General features: G+C 36.1%; 1 protein-coding gene across 1 annotated transcript; it reads right to left on the reverse strand.

Moving 5' to 3' along the window:
• Positions 1-1,008: 1,008 nt before the first annotated feature.
• LOC113098804 (uncharacterized) lies at positions 1,009-13,231 on the reverse strand. Its single transcript, XM_026263895.1, has 14 exons — positions 12,834-13,231; positions 12,433-12,543; positions 11,770-11,899; positions 11,348-11,510; positions 10,936-11,128; positions 9,188-9,262; positions 7,391-7,459; positions 7,248-7,301; positions 7,081-7,152; positions 6,519-6,624; positions 6,174-6,244; positions 3,652-6,088; positions 1,227-1,271; positions 1,009-1,128 (listed from the first exon to the last, which is right to left on the reverse strand). The coding sequence occupies exons 3-12, from the start codon at positions 11,885-11,887 to the stop codon at positions 3,899-3,901; spliced, it is 3,111 nt and encodes a 1,036-aa protein (XP_026119680.1). The 5' UTR covers positions 11,888-11,899; positions 12,433-12,543; positions 12,834-13,231; the 3' UTR covers positions 1,009-1,128; positions 1,227-1,271; positions 3,652-3,898.
• Between the last annotated feature and the right edge of the window lie 11,733 nt (positions 13,232-24,964).

Raw genomic sequence — 24,964 nt, forward strand, 5'->3', positions numbered from 1 at the left:
TTAAAGAGTACAGGATCTTTAACACAATACACAACATTACAGACACCAATGTGTTTTAGAAGTACTTTAATAATGACTTAAATTTGTGAAATAAAAATAAACATGTTGTCAAATTCGCCAATTAATTAAACGGGTAATCTTAAAAAAAAAAAAAAAGGAATGCCACACAAAACAAACATCAAATAATTAAGTGTAATTCACCAACTAAAAAAAAAAAAAAAAAACTATAAATCAAATCAAAAGGCAATCCTCATGTTGTAAGTACCTCACTAAACACACAGTGTGCATGAGATTAACTCTCTGAGCACACAATACATGCTGCAGATGTGTAGAGAAACAGATTTATCTGTAAAGGAATGGTTTTCTTCCAGAATGAAAACTGTCATCATGTACTCACCCTCCACTTGATCCAGCCTGCATCAGTTTCTTTCTTCTGTTGAACACAAAACAAGATCTGTTAGTATCTTGAACAGTTGATGGGCACCGTTAACTTCTATAGTACGAAGAAAAAAAAAAAAAAATACTATGAAAGTCAATGATGCCCATTAACTGTTCAGATACTAACAGATCTTGTTTTGTGTTCAACAGAAGAAAGAAACTGATGCAGGTCTGGATCAAGTGGAGGGGTTAGTACATGATGACAGTTTTCATTCTGGAAGTTAAATTCTCTTTAAGGGACAGGTCATCCAAAAATCAATGAGAAATTGACACAATTTTGTAATTTTTGACAAACTAACAGTCAACCTCGATTTCTACAAGGAGATATTTCGTATGAATTGCTGGCATAACAGTATTGCACTATGGGAAATAAAAACAACAGCCAAAGTGCTAATGTTAATGAATGGCATCAAGAACACACAAAATGTACTGTAACATCACTTGCTTTGGGTTTTCCTTTTTAAGCTAATTCCTCGATTTCTTACAAAATCCCTTATGTTCTGTGCACTGCGTCTCACCAAAACAGGAATCCTCAGCAGATTTACACTGCTGGCATTCAGTCAGTGTGGCCCAGTTTTCCTTTAGCTATGTGGCCCTTAAAATGTTTCATTACAGCTGTAACTTCAGCATTTGACCAGGACACCTTCTGCCCTCTCCGTGGGTTTTCAGTTTCTGCCTCACTCTCACTCTCTGTACAGAAGAATACATACTTTAGTGAGTTCTAACTCTACGAGAGCTCATGTGCTTTGCAACATTGATGGTGCCATTGCAATTTAAACCTCTGGTACCTTCAGGAAGTTCAGTGGTGCTCTCAATGGGCATCTTCTGAACACCTGCAGACAATCAGTCATTAAAAAAATAAATAAATAAAAAATAAATAATTAATATATATATATTTTAGTAATATCCTGTTATAAATGCTGGACTAATATAATACAAGGTAACACTTTATAATAGGGAACACTATTAACTACAACTTTTCCCTCAAATTCCTAATTTTCTGCTTATTAAAAGGAAGTAAGATAGTTGTTACATTAAGGTATTGGGTAGGATTAGGGATGTAGAATAAGGTCATGTAAAATAAGCTATTAATAAGTGCTTACTACTACTACCACCACCACTACTACTACTACTACTACTACTACGCACACTAATAAGAAACTACAGCGGTGTGAAAAAGTGTTGGTTCCTTATTTTTTTGCATGTTTATCACACTTTAATGTTTCGGATCATCAAACAAATGTAAATATAAGTCAAAGAAAACCAATGAACACAACATGCAGTTTTTAAATGAAGGTTTTTATTATTAAGGGAAAACAAAAACCAAAACTACATTACCCTGTGTGAAAAATGTTTGCCCCTACACCTAATAATCAGTTTGGCTACCCTAAGCAGCAACAACTGCAATCAAGTGTTTGCGATAACTTCCAATTAAATGTAAAGTCTGTTACAGCGCTGTGGATGAATTTTGGTCCACTCATCTAAGCAGAATTGTAATTCAGCCACATTGGAGGGTTTTCAAGCATGGACAACTTTTTAAAGTCACGCCACAGCATCTCAATAGGATTCAGGTCAGGACTTTGACCAGGCCACTCTTACATTTTGTTTTTCTTCAGCCATTCAGAGGTGGACTTGCTGGTGTGTTTTGGATCATTATCCTGCTGCAGAACCCAAGTTTGCTTGAGCTTGAGGTCACAACAGATGGCCAGATATTCTCCTTCAGGATTTTTTGGTAAACAGCAGATTTCTCCATTTATCACAGTAAGTTTTCCAGGTCCAGAAGCAGACCATGACACTACCACCACCATATACAGCAGCTAGAGTCCTTACGAGGTCAAGAAAATATGATCATATTACCCCAATTTTACAGTCTCTGCACTGGCTACCTATTAAGTTCCGTATCAGTTACAAATTATCATTACTTACCTATAAGGCCCTAAATGGTTTAGCTCCTGTGTACCTAACTAGCCTTCTACCACGCTACAACCCATCACGCTCCCTAAGGTCACAAAACGCTGGACTTTTGGTCGTTCCTAGGATAGCAAAGTCCACTAAAGGAGGTAGAGCTTTCTCACATTTGGCTCCAAACTCTGGAATAGCCTTCCTGATAATGTTCGGGGTTCAGACACACTCTCTCTGTTTAAATCTAGATTAAAAACATATTTTTCAATTAGCAATAATGCATCTCATAATTTGTGACTGCAGTTGTATCTGATCAAATTTAGCTTGGGTTAAACTAATTAATTGTACTTGGTTGGAACAGCAGCTATGCTAAGGATGCCTCAATGTGTTTCTCTGTTTCTGCTGGATCTTCATCCCGTGGTAACTAGGATTTACACAAGCTCCAGTCTGGATCCAGAACACCTGAGAAGAGATGATGCTGACCCTCAGAGGAACTCAGATGATGTTAACACTGAACCAACATACAGAACTAACAAATATTGCTGCTTACTATGCAATCACATTATAATTGCTGTTAATAGTTTTCATCGTCTGGTTGATTATGTCTGATTCCTGTCATATGCACATAAACTGACAGTCACCACTTATAAGCTACTACTAAATAGTGTAGAAACTTAATTTTATGTGAAGTTGCTTTGCAATGATTTGTATCGTAAAAAAACACTAATCAAATAAACTTTTTACTTTTTTTAGTTTGTGAAAAATGGCTCTCACTGTGGTTCATTGGAGTCCCAAAACTGTATAACCTTTTCCAGATTGATAGATCTCAATTACTTTCTTTATCATTTGTGTCTGCATATTTTTGAATGTCGACATGATGTCTAGTTTTTTGAGGATCTTTTGGTCTACTTCACTTTTTATCAGACAGGTCCTATTTAAGAGATTTCTTAACTGTGAAGAGGTGTGGCTGGAGAAACTGAACTCAGGTGTGATAAACCAGTTTCACAGGTGTGGGGGGGGCACTTCTGAACAAAGGGCAATGTAGTTTTGGATCTTGTTTTCCCTTAATAATAAAAACCTTCATTTAAAAACTGCATGTGTTTACTTTTAAATTTGTTACCTTTGACTAATATTTAAATTTGTTTGATAATCTGAAACATTAGTGTGACAAACATGCAAAAAAATAAGAAATCAGGAAGGGGGCCAACACTTTCAAACCACTGTAGTTTAGAGACCCTAAAATAAAGTGTTACCCAATATAATTTTTGACTTTGATGATTTAAAAATAAAAAAAACTTAGCTGACACATACCAGCATTACTGGAGTTTCCCGCAGCTCCAGCAAGAGCCTCATCATCAGATTCACTTTCTTCAGGATCACTGTCATCAGAATCCGTCATGATGATCTCATCTTCAATGAAAAATAAAACTCAGAACATGAAAAACATCTGCATTCAGAAGTGAAATAACACAATCACACACCATTTATAAACCATTCCTAATGACAACGAACACAAGACATATTTCAGAGATTACTTTTCTTAAACCTCCCTGTGAGTTTAAAAGACCCGCTGTGCTAAACATGCTAGGATGGACGTACCTTCAATCTCAATGTCATCAAGGGATTTGCCTTGAAGATTAGGAAGGCAGCCCTTTTCCATGGCTAACAGTAGCTTTGATATTTTAGCAAGCTGAGTAGTGGCTTCTGGCAGTCTGTAATAGTCACGGTGGACACGGATGTCATGCCCTAAGAAATCAGCAACCTGATCTAACTCGTTGTTTTTCAGGTTTAGGATTTGAGAGAGTGTAGCCACGTGCTTGCGAAGATGAGTGGATCTGAGAAATTCTGGATTTTGAGCTCCACATTCCCTTGCATATACCCTCAGAGAGTCCTGGCCTCTGTAGTAACTCTGGCAGTTTGGCCGAGCAAACAAGAAAGTATTAGTGTCTAGCACTCCACATGTACCTCTCCTGCTGACCAGTAGCATCAGGGCATCGACCATATCAGGAGAGAGAAGAACCGCAACCTTTCTTCCCCTCTTCCCCCTGATCTCAACTCGACTGAAATGGCTGCAGAGTTTCTGCTCAAACTTGCTCAGGCCCACCGCTACATCTTCATGGAGAGAAGTGCCGTCCCTTTCATTGAAAGCCTTCAGCGGCATTTTAGAGACCTCTCCTGCACGTCTGCGGTTGAAAACAATGATTCTGGTGAGTGTTGCTTTGGCCAGTTCTGCATAGCTTTGAGGAGATGCAGTCTCTTGTAGTTTATGAAAAGCAGTATCTGCAGTCTTCTCAAGGAGCTGATGAAGAGACTGGACATCCTGGGTGAAGGGAAGTGTTGATGGCTTGTTAAATTTGGCCTCATTCAGTGTCACCAAAGCAGTGTGTGAGATCATCTCAGACCACTTTGAGGAGTAGAGCTTTTTGAAGGTCTCTGTTGATGAGATCAATTCCTTGTCTTCAGACATCAGTGCTCGGCACTGAATGATTTCACAAATCTTATTCAACGAATGCCCCAGTTTCAGGGCAAGGCTTGGGCTTTGGTAGCAGTGGCTCTCATCATCATAGCCAGACACCATTTGAACCGCTCGAATAAGTCTATGAAAATTGGCAGGTTTCAGAGCTTCTTCAAGACTGTACACAGAAAACTGTCTACGCAAAGTCAGCAACAATCTTCCAACTTCACGGAGTTTTTGTCGAATATACTCAAATTTGGTAGGGTCATGACCATGTTTGTTAAAAAACGACTGTGCAAGCTGAAGAATACTCAGGTCATTTTTGACCACAGCGGAAATGTCATCCTGCTTCATCACACCTAAGAGTTTCCAAACTCCTTGTGATATGTGCTGACTGAATGAAGACTCTGCCATAGATGCCAGGCCCAAGACTCTCCTCCTCCCTTGCTCTTCACTGTCAGCTGCTGGTTTTGAGGGACATCTTTTTAAATGACGCCACAGATCTCTCCGTACAAACAACCCTTTGCAGTACATGCAATGCAAAAACTGCTTTGAATCACACTTTCTTTTTGGTGCTCGTTTTATTTTAAGAGCCCCCTCTCCAGACTGTAAAACGTCAGTGTTATGCTGAAAGTTGCCCTTGTTCCTGAGCTTTTGCAGCATTGCTTTACGTTCTTTTGAGTGAACTGGGAGTGACAAAGCCTGAACAACTTCAACTTCAGCCATATGAGTTTTCAAATGGCGCGCTAACTTGGACTGAGGTTTCCCACAGATGTAACAATAATTCTTCCTATTTGCTGAACAGGAGATTTTTGGTGACTGCACACAATGATCACCTCCAGCCATGCTGCGTTCCCTCTCTTCTCTCAATGTTACTGTGCTTTTTGAATTCAAAAGCTTACTATTGTGTGATTGAGGTGATGACATAAGCACATCTGTTAACCTGCATACCACTGAGCCTTGCTTTCTGGGAAAGTCTGATTCACTGTCTGTCTCAAAATCAGTAAACTGCTCCTCATGACACATTAAATCAGACTCATCATACACACTTGCTGCTTCCATGACCTTCAGGACTCCTTTTCCTTTGCCCTTAGACACATTCAGGGTAGTTACATCTGATCTCAGATGTTCACTAAACTTAGATGACGCAGCTTCCTGTATATCTAAGAGTTTAGCTTGGTCGTAACGTGCTGGTCTTGTTGTCAACTCATCTGAACTGTCTGACTGATGGTCTGACTCTGACTGAGGTATGTAATCCTCATCTGACAGCTCATCTTCCTCTGAACTTACTTCCTATTGTCAAAATATTTATGATTAATTTACAGCACCGATAACTCAAAAATATGGAACAAATGTATCAAATCAAATATTTTCTTACACACGATGACCGTCTTCCATCCCATTCATGAAACTTCAGATAGCAGGACTTATGCCAAAAACTGGAGCACACTATAAAAGAAATGTCACATGTCAGGACACGTTCAACCGCTAACACGAGATTCTATGCCTAAACGTAGAGTAAGGTGAAAACAATATAAAACTCCTATTATTATTAATGGTATTACATATCTGTGCATTAGCAATGGTCTGAAATCTCCTTCTCTCCTACTGCCAAACTCAACAGTTATCCCATTTTGAACTGACTTCATAACGTTGATTAGTGATACTAAAATGATAAAAATAGAAATGTCATGATGTATAGAGTACAAATCACCATACTAACATTTACATCTCAGGCCAATCCACTTGAGAGCTGCAACAGGTCCCACACATTCAGCACATTTATCCATGCTTGATATTGCTGAAGTGACCACAACATGTCTGCAGACCTGTGAAGAAAAAAACATCAGTGAGTGTTAAATTAAAGCAACAAAGAAAGATTCTAAAACATACATGTGATACTACATTACGAGCTGCATTGTCTTTCAATAATAATTTAATGTATTTTTAATGACAGGGAAGTTGTGGTCATTTAGTTAATAAGATCACTTACAATCATTAAAAACATTTACGTTACAGACCTTAAAAGGTTCTGGTCAATATATTACTACAAATCTACATTTAGAGCGGTCCTGGAGGGCCGGTGTAAACTCTGCAGGACACTGGCCCTCCAGGACCGAGTCTGGACACCCCTGATTCAGACATCGACTAATATTACTGAAAGTGAAAACAGGTCACTAAATACATGCATTTAGTAACAGCAAAGTGTACAGTTCATGCAGACATGGACTTCAGAGCAATCACTGTTGCACTGAAATAACAGTTCATCCGAAACATGTGAATACCTCCTTAACTCCTTCAACTGGGGCACAAAAGCTCTGCTCCTCATTCAACACATGCTCTTTGACAGGTGACATCTGAAAACAATGAAAAAAAGCAAGACTTATGTAGAGATGATTTCTTGCAACATCAATCTAACATTTCATAAAATATGCAATGCACATTTAATTACCTTCTCAACACAGTCCTGATCATCCAATAGTAACTGGTCCTTCTTCAGAGTCACCTGAAATTAAGGAAACAGAAATAAAAAATAAATAAACATTCTACTGCAGACAAAGGATTCAGGGACTGTACAAATTGATAATGAATTACCTTTTCCAGTCCTTCAGAGGCTGCACAGATACTGGAGTCCAACTCTGACTGATCACTGACAACTTTCAGCTGAAAACATGAAATCAAAAAATTAAATTAAAATAAAATAATTATGTTATAAATGAGTTACCAAAGCAAAATAAATAAATACAGTTGTGTTCAAAATTATTCAACCACCTAGAGACTGCAGTACTTTACAAATACAAGCTTTTCTGAAGATCCAGGATATAATAAAACTTGCATCTATAACAGTTCTCTGGAATATTAAAAGTGATATTGTCAATATATAATGTAATACATTTGAGTTATAAGATTTTTTTAATAATACTGCTATGTCATAGTTATTCAACCCCTATTCAACATTGCTGTTTTTAAATCACTTATTTGCATGGTGGGGAATGTAACAGTCTCAAAACACAATTAAGCTTTTAGAAACTCTATTAAAAACAGAATTAGCTTGAGCCGTTACACATACAGTTAGCCCATGCATGTGTTGAAGTTAAGTAGCTAAAATATCAAAAGAGATCTCACAAAAGCAAAATTGAAGAAATATTGTATTACTTTAGAAAGGCTAAGGCTATATGAAGATTTCCAAGACATTGAAAGTTCCTAGAGACACAGCTCTCAGCCTTATTTCTTAGCTTAAAGTGTGTTTTACCAGAAAACCTTTGAGGTTGTGGAAGAAAAAGCACAATATCATAAAATGTTTAATCAGAGCAACTGAGAAAAATCTGCAATGTACAGCCAAAGACTTGCAAGATGACCCAATAAATGGAGGAAAACCATTTCAAAGCGGTGTGTAGAAGAACACTAGACAAGTATGGCCTTTATGTTGAGACATCTTGATGAATACCACTCTTGATCAAGAAGAACAAAAGGCAGACTTGAACTAACTAAAGTTCATTTGTGTAGACTTGTGGAGCTCATGAGGAATGTTTTATGGAGGGATGTGACCAAACTGGAACTTTTTGGACCCATGGATCAGCAGTATGTCTGCTGCAAAACAGGCAAAACTCATAAGCAGAAGAACACCATCTCTATCGTCAAACTTGGAGGTGGATCAGTCCTGTTATGGAGTTTCTTTACTGTAGAAGGAAGTGGAAATCATGACTGTATGAAGGACATCATGGATTCTTTAAAGTGTCAGGCCATTTTGACAAGAATTGTGATGCCTGAAAGACTGAAGCTGATGATCAATGGACTTCCCTGCAGGACAGTCATCCCAGAGTACACATCCAAATCTACTTCTGCTTGGTTCAGGGATCAGTCCTAGAATGTTCTTGAGTGACCTGTTCAGTCTCCAGGCTTAATTCTCATTTCAAATATCTGGTTGAATTTGAAGAAAGCAGTGGCAATGTGAAAACCCAAGATTATCAGTGATCTGAAAGCTTTTTCAGGTGTGGAATGGGCCAAACTGTAGTAGAGAGGTGACAGAAGCTTCTAAACACTTACAGACAGCGTTTATTGGTGATTTTAAAGAATAAAAGATTCTGCACAAAGGGGGTTGAATAATTTTGAACATGAATGTTTAGAGCCAATTCGAATTTTATCATGATTCATCAATTTTCCATTCTCAGAATCACTCAAAAGTGTATTAACAAACTTTCTCTAATACTTTACTGATGCCTTCGTTAAATTGATTTCATAAAATGTTATCCTCCACAGCAAATTGTCTTGCAAGTCAAGGGGGTTGAATAATTTTGAACACAACTGTAAATAAATCAAAAAATATAATAAAATAATAAATTAAAACGATAAAATAACAATAAAATAAAATCACTCAATCAATTGCAGTACCTTCTCTACGTCTGTGTCTTCTGACTGGGACAGTGTGTTGACTTCAAGAGTGGACGGTTCAACCACACTAAGAGTCTAGAAAAGAACATCAAATTAGTCATCTGTGACAATAAATGAGCACATAAAATACTGATATAAAACAAATTTTATAATCTTGCTTATATTTTATCAATGTGAATTAAAAGTAAGATTACAATATTTCAGATCAATATTTCAATTTTCAAGTGTTACCCAAGTTAATGTTCATGATTTTGTATGTATTACCTTACATGCTTATTTATATATATATATATATATATATATATATATATATTCCAGTATTTCAGGTGGTGTGTGTGTGTGTTTACACCTGTGTTACAAGGACCCTGTTTTATGAGGACCGTCATAAGAACATAGTCTTGACATAGTCTTGATGTCACATTGTGTGTGTGTTTAGACCCGTGTTATGAGGACCCCGTTTTATGAGGACCATCATAAGAACATGGTCTTGATGTTTGACCGAAGAATCTCAGTGTGTCGTTTGTTTGACAAAAGCCTGGTATTTGAAGACCCTAGTTATCACCATGACATTGGGCTGCGTGGATGTGAAATATTAGGCTAAATATGGATCATTCACATCCCATTGTGGCCATATGATATTGAAAATGTCTAATTGTTATATTTAGATTAAGTATCTTGCAATAGGAGTTGGTAAAAAGTCAGTTTTATTTAATCACCACATATTTTTAAATGATAACTGAGTAGAATCAGTGTCTAAAGAACCTAAAGAACTCTGAACAAGGCACAGCAGCTATAAAGGTATCCAAGAAGTTCTTGAAATAATTGTGTTTGTCCTTAAAAGAATGGAACAGATTACATTCTCTCTTAGAAAAAAGTCTTGACTTGACTGGGACTCTTCAGTACAGTCAAGACCAAGTTCTTATGATGGTCCTCATAAAACAGGGTCCTCGTAACACAGGTGTAAACACACACACAATGTGACATCAAGACTATGTTCTTATGACGGTCCTCATAAAACAGGGTCCTCGTAACACAGGTGTAAACACACACACAATGTGACATCAAGACTATGTTCTTATGACGGTCCTCATAAAACAGGGTCCTCGTAACACAGGTGTAAACACACACACAATGTGACATCAAGACTATGTTCTTATGACGGTCCTCATAAAACAGGGTCCTCGTAACACAGGTGTAAACACACACACAATGTGACATCAAGACTATGTTCTTATGACGGTCCTCATAAAACAGGGTCCTCGTAACACAGGTGTAAACACACACACACACAAGACTATGTTCTTATGACGGTCCTCATAAAACAGGGTCCTCGTAACACAGGTGTAAACACACACACAATGTGACATCAAGACCATGTTAAGACTATGTTCTTATGATGGTCCTCATAAAACAGGGTCCTCGTAACACAGGTGTAAACACACACACAATGTGACATCAAGACCATGTCAAGACTATGTTCTTATGACGGTCCTCATAAAACAGGGTCCTCGTAACACAGGTGTAAACACACACAATGTGACATCAAGACCATGTTAAGACTATGTTCTTATGATGGTCCTCATGAAACAGGTGTAAACATACACACATCCTGACATACTGGAATGTACATGCATGTAATGTAAAAAATAAAAAGTTACTAACATTAACTTAGGTTACAACTGATGTTTAATACCTTTACTTTACTATAATCCAATAAGTCAGAATGGACACTATAGAGGTGTCAGTACCGTGCATCTCCATGGCCACTCAGAATCACCATAATCATATGTGATCTCTTCACCAGGACAGATGCTCCTTGTGGCAAATAAACATAAGTGAGGTTTTCCATCCACACGAATCGTCTTCATCCTGCTGTTTGGGTTAATATGGTCATCGTTTACAAGCCGCCCAAGAGAACCGTCATCTCGGGCTGCATCGACACTAAACAAGAGACAGACAATATCAGCACTGAAACCTTAGGACCAGCAGATGTCATATTCTGTGATCACCAATCATTTAACACTCATCACCAAGCTTTGAAAACACATGACTGATAATTATAGCAAAATATGACCTCTAATCATTGACATTTCCACTGACACATTTTGAATCATGTAAATTAATTACCAGTTAACATGTAGATCAAACACGTGTACATACCAGAGGAGTTTTCCATTGTAGCGAAACTCAAACATGAAAACTTTAAGTGCATCGTGATATATTCTTTGCCTCCGCTCACATTCTTCTTTGCTGATGAGGTCTCCTCTGTATTCCAGCAGGAAATCTCCTTTCTCAAAGTCAGTACAGCTGAACACACCCCTCCCTAAACAACAACAGAGAGGTGAAACCATCACGAGAACCACACGTCATCAACCGGAGACAGATTTAGTACACGAGTCACTTTAAATGCATAGAAAGAAAATTCTGTCATCATTTACAAACAATCAAATGGTTAGTAATGTCTTATTTTGCCCAACAAAAGATATACAGGACTGAGACAACCTAATGGTGACTATATGATGACAAAATCTTTACTTTTGGGTGAACTATACCTTTAACTTCAATCAATTAATTTACCTCACCTTTAAGATGACTGATGAACCTGCCCTCGAGTCCATTCTTGTCTTTCTGTTCAAGTGAAAACTGTATGGCCTCCTCCACGGGCTTCAGCTTTCTCCTTCGCCTCACACCTTCAGCCATCCTATGTGTCAGCTTTAATAACAATAAGAACTGTTGGACAGAATATATGTGGAATATGATGTATTCTGAGCATATGCTGAATATACTATTTTGACTGGTTATCTTTGTAAAAGTGCTTTGACACAATATGCATTCTACAAAGCACACTACAAATAAAGGTGACTTTAACTATTATATACAGTACATATTGGGAAGTGAAAAGAGCACATCTCTGAGTTTATTAATTAAACCAAGCTGAACAGTAATAATAATAGTAAACAGAACTGCCCCTCCCCTTCAGACTGTAGCCATGACAACAGATTATTATGATGGCTAGACTGTTCTATTACTTTTACAGTTATACTGTGAACGAAAAGAATGTAAACTGACAAGCACTGCTGAGTCTCGTCTGATGTTACTCTTTATAGATGAGACTTACAGTAATCACGCTAGCGCCATTAGCATCACGCGCTAGCTGCTTTCTAAAGAGCACTGAAGACACTCACGAACAAGCCAAACTGAGCCACAAACTCTCAGAGAAACGGTTTAACAGCAGTATTACTAACCTTTCATATAATAGTTGTTTCCAACAGCTTCACACCACAGATGTCTTCGCTTCAGGTGCACAGATTGTGTCCGGTCCAAACAGGAAGTTACAAACAGTCACACTTGCCTCGCTGATTAAAGCACGTGTACACGGGATTTATAATTATAATAATAATAATAATAATAATAATAATAATTATATATTTAAATAACCATCTATGAAACGTTACATTAATAGCGTTACATTAATTTACAGATATTAAACCGAGTAATTACAGCTTTGATGTCACATTCATACTTTATATGATGATATTTAAGGAACATGTTTAATTGCACGATCAGTATGCATTTATATAATTAAATACAATCGATAAATTATTACAAAAAATGTTTAAATAATTACCAAACTGCATTAACTTACTTGTACGGCGCTATTAGCGGCAGAATGTAGCCCCGCCCACCGCCGCCATTTTGTTTTCCCGCCTTCCGATGCCGATCTAGCCAATCAGCGGCCTCCAAACTTACACAAGTGTAAAATATGCAAATTTTCGATGACGCGGATGCAGTACCGGGGCCGGGCTGCAGGGGCGCACTCCCGAGCTCAGAGGATACACAGTGTATAGTAAAATTTCAGATTTTTGTGGTATATTAGGACATGGCGCGAAACTTTGAGAGGGAGCTTCTGGGACATAGAGAAAGGCATCTACACTGTCGGAATTATAAGGACATGGGCCCTGTCCTCATAAACCCAAATGTCCCTGTAATGCTGGTGCGTATTCAGGTCAAAAGTCCTTGTAAACCACAAAAACCAACACACACACACACATACACACACACACACACATACACGCACACACACACATTACCCACAGTGACAGAGAGACGGAGTGACATCAGATGTATGATAGTTTTTTAATTTTCTATCATCCATATAGTGTTGTATAGTCATGAAACTATGCATATTTCCTCAGAATGACTTGTCTTCTATGTGTACATTTTTTTGAAGTGTTTAGAAGCTGCACTTAAAAAAAATAAAAGACATTTACTGGTTACTTTTTACTGTTATTTCAAAAAATCATCACGACAAAACCATTCAAGCCATTCAAAATTCATCCGCACCTGTACTGTAAGATACATTCTTTAAACAGTGGTAAAAGATGATGTGGTGCTGATCCTTCAAGAGTCACTCAAAACGTATCTGTCCATAAAGCCTATAAAGAATTATTCTTAATATACGGTTCACAATACTTCAGCTTGTTATTCTAATTAAGGGAGGGTCATTTTATCAGGAAATACATAAAATACATATTATTTTTCTTTGAAAGATTTCTATAAATGATTTAAATCATACTTGTTTCTACAATAATTATTTAAAAGTAATCCTATAGCTCCATCTGGTGGCCATTATTGGTACTAAGAATTGCAAGCTTGATTTATATGTTATGATAGTTTTAATTTTATGCTGGCTCTTGAAAATGATAAAGCTATGAAACTTACTGTGCTTCCTTCAAATGATGATTTCTACGTATATAAAAAATTATGAAGAGTTGGAATTAAAAATTTTAAAGATATAGTAAAATAACTATTGTATTATTTCATGTTCACTTAATAAATCGCTATGGCCACACCATTTAAGGTATCCTAAACCCATTCGAAATTTAACATCTTCAGTATATGGCTTCATGTTAAAACAGTTTGGTGTGAACTACTTGTGTCTTCTTGGAGGAGAATGAATTCATTTACAGGCTGAGTTTATCATAAATCCACAATAACATTTCTGAGTTCTGTACCAATCTGTGTTGTTGTTTGTTTATTTTTATTTTTTTATTTTTCATAGGAAGATAACTGACCCTTTACTCTCCTTTTTAATAAATGTGCTTATAAACCAAGAACAAGCTATTTATAGCTGTATTTATAAACTGCTTACTACTGACTATTAATATTGGGACAAGGCTTTATAAAGCATGAACTGACTATTTACTAATGAGTGCAGTTATTATAAAGTGTTATCAATGCATTTGCTAATGTTAACAAATTAGACATTATTTTACAGTGTTATCAAATCCCTTAAATGATTTGTAAGTGTTTTGTAATGATTTTATTGACCTACAAGCATTTGTGAAAGTTCTGCTTGCATTACAGCTTAGTCTTGATCTGTGAGCTGAACAGATTTACTGTTACATCCATGAGATTATGTAAATTCAAATAAATATCATGTCACAGGATGTCAGAAGTCAGTATCAAATTAATTTGAAATTATTATTTGCAGCACAAATAAGGTTTTTTAGGATTTTTAAAAATCCCTAAAACTGTCAGAAAAGGATAAGGCCCAAGATTTCTATGTGAGTGGCTAAATTTATTTGTTTTTATAACTATAATGCATAAACTATGAAATTATACAAAATGTATGAAAAAGTACAACAGTTATTCTTTTCCAATGTTTTTTATTTAATTTTTTTTTTTTTTTTTTTTTTTTTTTGGATTTACATTAAAAAAAAATTAGCCTACTGCATTCATTCTAAACAGCTTGAATAAAACCTGTTAATATTTATTATAGACCACTGTAACTGTGTATAATCTAACAGACAAGTTTATTATGAAAATAAAAGTGTACACCAGATAAATTGGACGATAAAGAAATGGCTAACAATAGTATAATAGAGCATGTTTTAGGTTTTTAGGCGTTTAGATGCAGAAATGGACAAACAAATGTAAAATAAAATGTAATTGATTTAATTAAATATAGATTAAGTCTTGTTAGAGCAAAATAATAAATAAATACGTACACATATTAAAAAAAGCAGCCAAGATGAATGAGTTTAATTTTTTATATAGATTAAAATTGAAGACAGAAGCAGCTGCATACGGTCACTTAATATTCAAATCCAGTAGATCCACTTCAGATTTATTTCTCAAGTTTATGTCCACGTGGCTGTTTTCGTTTATATTCGCCAAGCTGTTATGTATTTTGAAATAATCTTGTCCTTGATGTGTTCATTCGTACGACGAAAGGCAGAATCCTGCAGCTCGAGAGATATATGTTATTCTGCCAGTCGCGCTTTCAAATAGTCTTGCACACTTAAACGGGTCACAAACACCTGCATTTAGCTCTTGTGTTATAATGGGTGTATTGTGTGCATTTATGGCAATATTTTATTTGAAAAAGCTCTTACACAAGAATAAATTCGTTTGTTTTGAACTTGTGACACTGTACGCGATGATCGGAGGCAGTGATTTCAGATAGGCAGCCGCGAATATTTCATTTTCACACAAACAGTTCAAAAACATCTGAATTTAGCTCTTGGTGTATTCTAATTGGTGAATTGTGTGATATCGCTTTAATATTTTATTTGTTAAAGCTATAAAACAAGAATAAACTCGTTTTTTCTGAGCTCGTCATTCCACACGCTCATGCTCAGAGCGGTGATTCATCTCTCGTGTTTCTCACGTATCACTGACCACACATCAATTATTAATGAGCCCTGACCCAGTAATAATCATATATGTTGGTTTAGCTTGTCAGTGTGAATTAAATCTAAGTATTTATTTGCATTTTAACCGATTTAAAAATGAAACTAAAAGAGAGTCTCCTCCCTTTCAGTCGAATTTCCCTTTCAGGAATTGAACCTGTAGGGGCGCATTTTCTCTCAGACAATGTAAGTCTCAGCACATAATACTCAAACAGAGGGACAGAGTGAGATGAGATGTCTGACAGTTTTTACATTTTCTGTTATCCATACAGTGTTGTAAAGTCGTGAAACTATCCATATTTACTCAGAATGACTTTTTTTTTTGTATTTCCTGTTGGGCGGAGCCTATAACATGCAATACGCAAGTTGTTCGGCACGATGAGTTCGCCACGCCCGTGTATCAGTCTCTGCCTGGCCCTAATGGCCGCAGGTTCCAATGTGTGTGCCAATTTTCAAGACTTTTTAAGCATGTTAAGGGCCCCAAAAGCCCCCGAAACCTTGAAGAAAAATAATAATAATAAATAATAATAATAAATATAGCTGCAAGCAGCGATGGCGGGCTCAAGCCACCAATGCCATCGCCACCCCGGTGGCATCAGGTAAACTGTGCCCAGCGGGCACATGCATTCACAATATCCCTCTGGCAGTGAGGTTATTTACTTTTTGAGTTTGAAATTATTATTTGCAGCACAAATAAGGTTTTTTGGGATTTTTTAAAATCCCTAAAAGTGTCAGAAAAGGATAAGGCCTAAGATTTCTATGTGAGTGGCTAAATTTATTTGTTTTTATAACTATAATGCATAAACTATGAAATTATACAAAATGTATAAAAAAGTGCAACAGTTATTGTTTTCCAATGTTTTTTATTTATTTATTATTATTTTTTTTTTTGGATTTACATTTAAAAAAATTAGCCTACTGCAATCATTCTAAACAGCTTGACTAAAACCTGTTAATATTTATTATAGACCACTGTAACTGTGTATAATCTAACAAACAAGTTTATTATGAAAATAAAAGTGTGTACACCAGATAAATTGGACGATAAAGAAATTGCTAACAATAGTATAATAGAGCATGTTTTATGTTTTTAGGCGTTTAGATGCATAAATTGACAAATCAAATGTAAAATAAAATGTAATTGATTTAATTAAATATAGATTAATTCTTGTTAGAGCAAAATAATAAATAAATACGTACACACATTAAAAAAGCAGCCAAGATGAATGAATTTCATTTTTTATATAGATTAAAATTGAAGACAGAAGCAGCTGGTATATGCGGTCACTTAATATTAAAATCCAGTAGATCCATTTCAGATTTATTTCTCAACAGTTTATGTTCACGTGGCTGTTGTCGTTTATGGTCGCCAAGCTATTATGTATTTTGAAATAATCTTGTCCGTGATGTGTTCGTTCGTACGACGAAAGGCAGAATCCTGCAGCTCGAGAGATATGTTATTCTGCCAGTCGCGCTTTCAAATAGTCTTGCACACTTAAACAGGTCACAAACACCTACATTTAGCTCTTGTAGTGTTACAATGGGTTTATTGTGTGCATTTGTGGTAATATTTTATTTAAAAAAGCTCTTAAACAAGAATAAATTCGTTTGATTTGAGCTCGACACTGTACGCGCTGATCGGAGGCTGTGATTTCAGATAGGCAGCCACAAATATTTCATTTTCACACAAACAGTTCAAAAACATCTGAATTTAGCTCTTGGTGTGTTCTAATTGGTTGATTGTGTGATATCGCTGTAATAATTTATTTTTAAAAGCTTTAAAACAGGAATAAATGCGTTTTTTCTGAGCTCTTTACTCCAGACGCTCGTGATCACAGCGGTGATTCATCTCTCCTATTTCTCACGTATCTCTGGCCAGAAATAATTTATCCATGAGCCCTGAACCGGTAATAATCAGATATGTTGGTTAAGCTTGTCAGTGTGAATTAAATCTAAGTATTTATTTGTATTTTTAACCGATTTAAAAGTGAAAGTAAAAGTCAGGGAATTGAACCTGTAGGGGCGCTATTTCTCTCAGACAATGGAAGTCTGAAGCACATATACTCAAACAGAGGGACAGAGTGAGATGAGATGTCTGACAGTTTTTTAATTTTATGTTATCCATACAGTGTTGTAAAGTCGTGAAACTATCCATATTTACTCAGAATGAATTTTTTTCTGTACGAAAAAAGGTTTTGAAGTGTTTGGAATTTAAAAATGCAGGAAAATGAATAATTCCATTTTGACTGTCATTTAAAAAAATCACCACGACAAAACCGTTTAAGCTATCCAAAATCCTTTGGCAATTTAAGTTGTATAAAATGTTTTGGCAACATGTAGACAAAGTTTGGTGTGTATAGTGTTACGCTCATCTGAGCAGTATGCATTAATTCACAGCTAAATGTAAAAATAATCCACATTCAAATCAAAATAGCTGACTTCCTGTTGATCGTAGCTGATGACTGTGAATTAGAAAGTTGTCCGTCTTGATAAGAACAATTTTTGTACCGAGTTTGGTGTCTGTAGCTAAAACTAACCCCCCCACTTTTGACAAAAGGTGGCGCTATAGAGTGCCTCTTCCACGCCCTCTTATGAACTTTTGCCAGTGTCTAGTTATCATAAATACTGATATGTGTTCTGAATTTCATGAAATTCTAAGTATGTTATATGCCTTAAAATCACCTGAGAAGTATTCAAGTTTGACATGTTGCCACGGCAACAATATTTTTAGATATCAATATCCCCCTAGCAGATTAATATCGGCTGTGTTTTAACATTATTCTGATGAAGTTTGAAGTTAATCGAGTAAAAATAAGATGCTGAATACAAAGCATTTTGAAAATGATACACTTCCTGCTGCCAGTTGGTGGCGCTATAACTTTGACTCCTAATAGTCACATATATGTGATCGACATCATACAAAGAATAATCTGATGAAGTTTGATTAAAATCAGGAAATGTATGTGGATGGTATTAGACACTTCCTGTTTCTCATTTCTCGCCATAATTTCAACGCCTCGCCACGAGCAAACCGTTTGAGATATCAAAAATCCCCTGGCAATTTTTCATCCCCAGTGTCTTGAGATCATGTTGACCGAGTTTGGCGGCAATCGGCAAAAAAACCTATGACAAGTATTTCAAATTCCAGAGCATGCGCTTTTTACATAACTCTAAATAGCTGACTTCCTGTTGGGCGGAGCCGAATGACATGCAGTACGAAAGTTGTTCAGCACGATGAGATCTATATGTGTACTGAGTTTCATATTAATACGAGCAATTATGTGTGAGCTATACATCAACATTTATGACTGTGTTCCAGGGGGCGCCATAGAGCCCCTGTGCCACGCCCGTGTATCAGTCTCTGCCCGGCCCTAATGGCCGCAGGTTCCAATGTGTGTGCCAATTTTCAAGACTTTTTAAGCATGTTAAGGGCCCCAAAAGCCCCCGAAACCTTGAAGAAAAATAATAATAAATATACCTGCAAGCAGCGATGGCGGGCTCAAGCCACCAGTGCCATCGCCACCCCGGTGGCATCAGGTAAACTGTGCCCAGCGGGAACATGCATTCACAATATCCCTCTGGCAGTGAGGTTTTAAAGGATATGGCAGTTAAAGGGTTAATCCGAATCATCTAGACTTTAAAATCACATTCACAGAACAATAAATATATAACTTTAGTAACACTTTACAATAAGATTCCATTCATAAACATTATGTTAACATGAACAATATTTATATAGCATTCATTCATGTCAGTTAATATTCCAAACTTAAAAATGAAAACATTGTTTTATTGTGATTTTTTTCCAAGCACATTTTACCAATTCCAAACCATATCAATCTTAATAACTACCATTATTTTTATTTAATAATTTATGAGTGCTATACAATAGTCCAGGAAAGCTGGAAGAGAAAAACAGGTCAAGAAGAACTGACAAAAAGAATTGCAAAATAATTAGGAAATAATGTGAAGATTAATTTTTAGTCAATTCTGCAAGACAGACTTTCAGGAAAGGAGGTGGAATAAAAATGAGCTCCTAAATCTTAATCCCGGATTCTGGAAGATATATTGCTATAGTGCTGGTCCTTCACGAGTCACTCTAATCAGTTCATAAAGCCTATATATAAAGCCTTAATATATAGTATTTCACAATACTTCATGGTATTCTAATTAAATCATTTTTTGGAATCTTAAGTCTCTCAGAGCCTGACACCGAGTAATTCTGGAGACTCCAGGAAAGTGGCAGTTCTGTAAAATGTTGGCGCTGGAGACTAAATGCTCCCTGATAGTTTCACACCTAATTCACTTAACACACACACACACACACACACACACACACACACACACTACCCACAGTGACAGTGGGACTGAGTGACATCAGATGTATGATAGTTTTTTAATTTTCTATCATCCATATAGTGTTGTATAGTCATGAAACTATGCATATTTCCTCAGAATGACTTGTCTTCTATGTGTAAAATTTTTTTTGAAGTGTTTAGAAGCTGCACTTTAAAAAAATAAAAAGACATTTACTGGTTCCTTTTTTACTATTATTTCAAAAAATCACCACGACAAAACCATTCAAGCTATCCAAAATTCATTCACACCTGTTCTGTAAGATTAATTCTTTAAACAGTGGTAAAAGAGGATGTGGTGCTGATCCTTCAAGAGTCACTCAAAACGTATCTGTCCATAAAGCCTATAAAGAATTATTCTTAATATACAGTTCACAATACTTCAGCTTGTTATTCTAATTAAGTGAGGGTCATTTTATCAGTAAAATTCCTAAAATACATATTATTTTATTTGAATGATTTCTATAAATGATTTAAATCATACTCGTTTCTACAATAATTATTTAAAAGTAATCCTATAGCTCCCTCTGGTGGCCATTATAGGTACTAAGAATTGCAAGCTTGATTTATAAATTATGATAGTTTAAATTTTATGCTGGCTCTTGAAAATGATAAAGCTATGAAACTTACTGTGCTTCCTTCAAATGAGGACTTCTACTTATATAAAAAAATATGAAGAGTTAGAATGAAAAATTGTAAAGATATAGTAAAATAACTATTGTATTTTTTCATGTTACTTTAATAAATCTCTATGGCAACACCATTTAAGCTATCCTAAACCCATTCACAATTTAACATCTCAGTATATTGGCATCATGTTGAAAAAGGAGTATGGAGTAGTATGAGTAGGAGTATGAATTCATTTACAGGCTGATTTTATCATAAATCCACAATAAAATTTCTGAGTTCTGTATCAATCTGTGTTGTTGTTTGTTTATTTTTATCTTTTATTTTTCATAGGAAGATAACTTACTCTCATTTTTAATAAATGTGCTTATAAACCAAGGACAAGCTATTTATAGCTGTATTTATAAACTGCTTACTACTGACTATTAATATTGGGACAAGGCTTTATAAAGCATGAACTGGCTATTTAATAATGAGTGCAGTTATTATAAAGTGTTATCAATGAATTTGCTAATGTTAACAAATTAGACATTATTTTACAGTGTTATCAAATCCTTAAATGACTCATAAGCATTTGTGAAAGTTCTGCTTGTATTACAGCTTAGTATTGATCTGTGAGCTGAACAGATTTACTGTTACATCCATGAGATTATGTAAATTAAAATAAATATAATGTCACAGGATGTCATAGGTCAGTATCAAATGAGTTTGAAATTATTATTTGCAGCACAAATAAGGTTTTTTTAGGATTTTTAAAAATCCCTAAAACTGTCAAAAAAAGGTTAAGGCCTAAGCTATTTCTATGTGAGTGGCTAATTTTATTTTTGTTTTTATAATTGTAATACACAAACTATGAAATTATACAAAATGTATAAAAAGATAAATAAATAAATACGCACACATTAAAAAAGCAGCCAAGTCGAATGAGTTTCCTTTTTTATATAGATTAAAATTGAAGACAGAAGCAAGTGGTAAATGTGGTCACTTTAATATTCAAATCCAGTAGATCCAGTTTATGTTCACGTGGCTGTTTTCGTTTATAGTCGCCAAGCTATTATGTGTTTTGAAATAATCTTGTCCGTTATGTGTTCGTTCGTACGACGAAAGCCAGAATCCTGCAGCTCGAGAGATATGTTATTCTGCCAGTCGCGCTTTCAAATAGTCTTGCACACTTAAACAGGTCACAAACACCTGCATTTAGCTCTTGTTGTGTTACAATGGGTTTATTGTGTGCATTTGTGGTAATATTTTATTTAAAAAAGCTCTTAAACAAGAATAAATTCGTTTGTTTTGAGCTGGACACTGTACGCGCTGATCGGAGCGGTGATTTCAGATAGGCAGCTGCAAATATTTCATTTTCACACAAACAGTTCAAAAACATCTGAATTTAGCTCTTGGTGTGTTCTAATTGGTTGATTGTGTGATATCGCTGTAATAATTTATTTTTAAAAGCTTTAAAACAGGAATAAATTCATTTTCTCTGAGCTCTTTACTCCAGACGCTCGTGATCACAACGGTGATTCATCTCTCCTATTTCTCACGTATCTCTGGCCAGAAATAATTTATCCATGAGCCCTGAACCGGTAATAATCAGATATGTTGGTTTAGCTTGTCAGTGTGAATTAAATCTAAGTATTTGTTTGTATTTTTAACCGATTTAAAAGTGAAAGTAAAAGTCCGGGAATTGAACCTGTAGGGGCGCTATATCTCTCAGACAATGGAAGTCTGAAGCACATATACTCAAACAGAGGGACAGAGTGAGATGAGATTTCTGACAGTTTTTTAATTTTCTGTTATCCATACAAGTGTTGTAAAGTCGTGAAACTATGCATATTTCCTCAGAATGACTTTTTCATCTGTATGAAAAAATTCTTTGACGTGTTTGGAAGCTGCAATTTAAAAATACAATAATGATTCCCTTTGTAGGTCATTTAAAAAAATCACCACGGCAAAACCATTCAAGCTATCCAAAATCCATTCACAATTTAAGTTCCTATCAGAAATACTGATGTGTGTTCAGAGTTTTGTGAAATTCTAAGTATGTTATTTGCCTCAAAATCACCTGAGAAGTATTCCAGTTTGACATGTTGCCACGCCAACAATTTTTTGCAGATTTATATCGGCTGTGTTTTAACATATTCTGATGAAGTTTGAAAGCAAATCGGAGTAATAATAAGATGCTGAATTCAAATCATTTTTGAAAATGACACACTTCCTTCTGCCAGTTGGTGGCGCTATAACTTTGACTCCCTAATAGTCACAATATGCGATCGACATCATACAACGAATAATCTGATGAAGTTTGATTAAAATCAGGAAATGTATGTGGACGGTATTAGACACTTCCTGTTTCTCATTTCTCGCCATAATTTCAACGCCTCGCCACGAGCAAACCTTTCGAGATATCAAAAATCCCCTGGCAATTTTTCATCCCCAGTGTCTTGAGATCATGTTGACCGAGTTTGGCGGCAATCGAGAAAAAATCCTATGACAAGTATTTTCAAATTCCAGAGCATGCGCTTTTTACATAACTCTAAATAGCTGACTTCCTGTTGGGTGGAGCCTATGACATGCAATACGAAAGTTGTTCGGCACGATGAGATCTATATGTGTACTGAGTTTCATATGAATATGTGCAAGTATGTGTGAGCTATACATCAAAATTTTTGACTGTGTTCCAGGGGGCGCCGTAGAGCCCCTGTGCCAGCCCGGGTCCCAGCCTCTGCAGGCTCCTAAAGGCCACAGATTCCAAAGTGTGCGCAAATTTTCAAGAGTTTTTTGAGTATGTTAAGGACCCCAAAAGCCCCCACAACTTTGACGAAAAATTTGAATACTAAATCCTAAATAGCCAACTTCCTGTTGGGCGGAGCCAATGATATGCAATACAAAAGTTGTTTGGATTGATGAGATTTATATGTGTACCGAGTTTCATACGTCTACGAGCAAGAATGGTATGATATATGGCCCTCCATATTCCAGGGGCGCTGTAGAGCCCCTGTGCCACGCCCGTGTATCAGTCTCTGCCCGGCCCTAATGGCCGGCAGGTTCCAATCTGTGTGCCAATTTTCAAGACTTTTTAAGCACGTTAAGGGCCCCAAAAGCCCCCGAGACGTTTGAAAAAAAAAAAAAAAAAATAATAATAATAATAATAATAATAATAAAAAATAATCCTAAGGAAACAATAGGCCTCTCGCCCTTTGGGCTTGAGCCCTAATAATATAATAATAATAATTAATAAATAATAATAAAAAATAATCCTAAGGAAAACAATAGGCCTCTCGCCCTTTGGGCTTGAAGCCCTAATTAAAGCTGCAAGCAGCGGATGAACGGGCCCTCGCACCCGGGCTCACCACCAGTTGAGTTGCTTTAGTAAAAAGGTGAACAGTGAGAAATATGCATTTAATGTCATAAATATACGTGGAATATATCAAAGTATATCCCATATATGTGCCAATCTTAACCGTTTCCAGCAGGTGGCGCTATCATTATAATGGAATATTGGCCTTCAGATGTGTTCAGGCCAGGACTCTTATCAAACATGTAAAGTTTGGGGAAGATATGAACATTTTATGCTTGAGTTACAACAACTTCTCTTGCTGTGGCAAGACATCAAATTTTGTCCATGGCACCATGGAAACGCCCTTTAACAAAAATCAAGATCTCCAAAAGTTAACATTGCACAGGCCTTTAGATTAGACTGACCACAAAAATATATGTTAATCTCAAAAAAGTTATAGGAGGTAGGTTTGTCGCAGCGTAAAACTGTCACTTCCTGTTGCCAATAGTGGCCTATGACTATAACTGAATGTGGCATGTAGATCTGTTAAGGGCAGAAGTTTTATCTAAATGTGAAGTTTGGGGCAGATTGGACATTGTATGTCTGAGTACAGCAACTTCCTTTTTCATGGCGAAAACATCGAAATTTTGTCAGGCCGCCATGGACACGGCCTTTAACAAAATCTAAAAGATCTTTGCAATTTACATCGCAAAGGGCTTAAGATTACACTGACCAAGTTTGTTGTTGATCTGATAAATCTCTAGGAGGAGTTCGTTTAAAGTACAACCCCTGAAAATGGCAAACAACGCCAATTTTGCAGAGA

Source organism: Carassius auratus, unplaced genomic scaffold (assembly GCF_003368295.1).
Source record: "Carassius auratus strain Wakin unplaced genomic scaffold, ASM336829v1 scaf_tig00216682, whole genome shotgun sequence".
NCBI lineage: Eukaryota > Metazoa > Chordata > Actinopteri > Cypriniformes > Cyprinidae > Carassius > Carassius auratus.

Coding starts and splice junctions, on each gene's coding strand:
- LOC113098804 (XM_026263895.1), bottom strand. CDS start 11,887: ATGGCTGAAGGTGTGAGGCGAAGGAGAAAGCTGAAGCCCGTGGAGGAG. Junction 7,153..7,247: donor ATCAGGACTGTGTTGAGAAG/GTAATTAAATGT, acceptor CATTGTTTTCAG/ATGTCACCTGTCAAAGAGCA. Junction 6,245..6,518: donor GATTGGCCTGAGATGTAAAT/GTTAGTATGGTG, acceptor TTTCTTTTATAG/TGTGCTCCAGTTTTTGGCAT.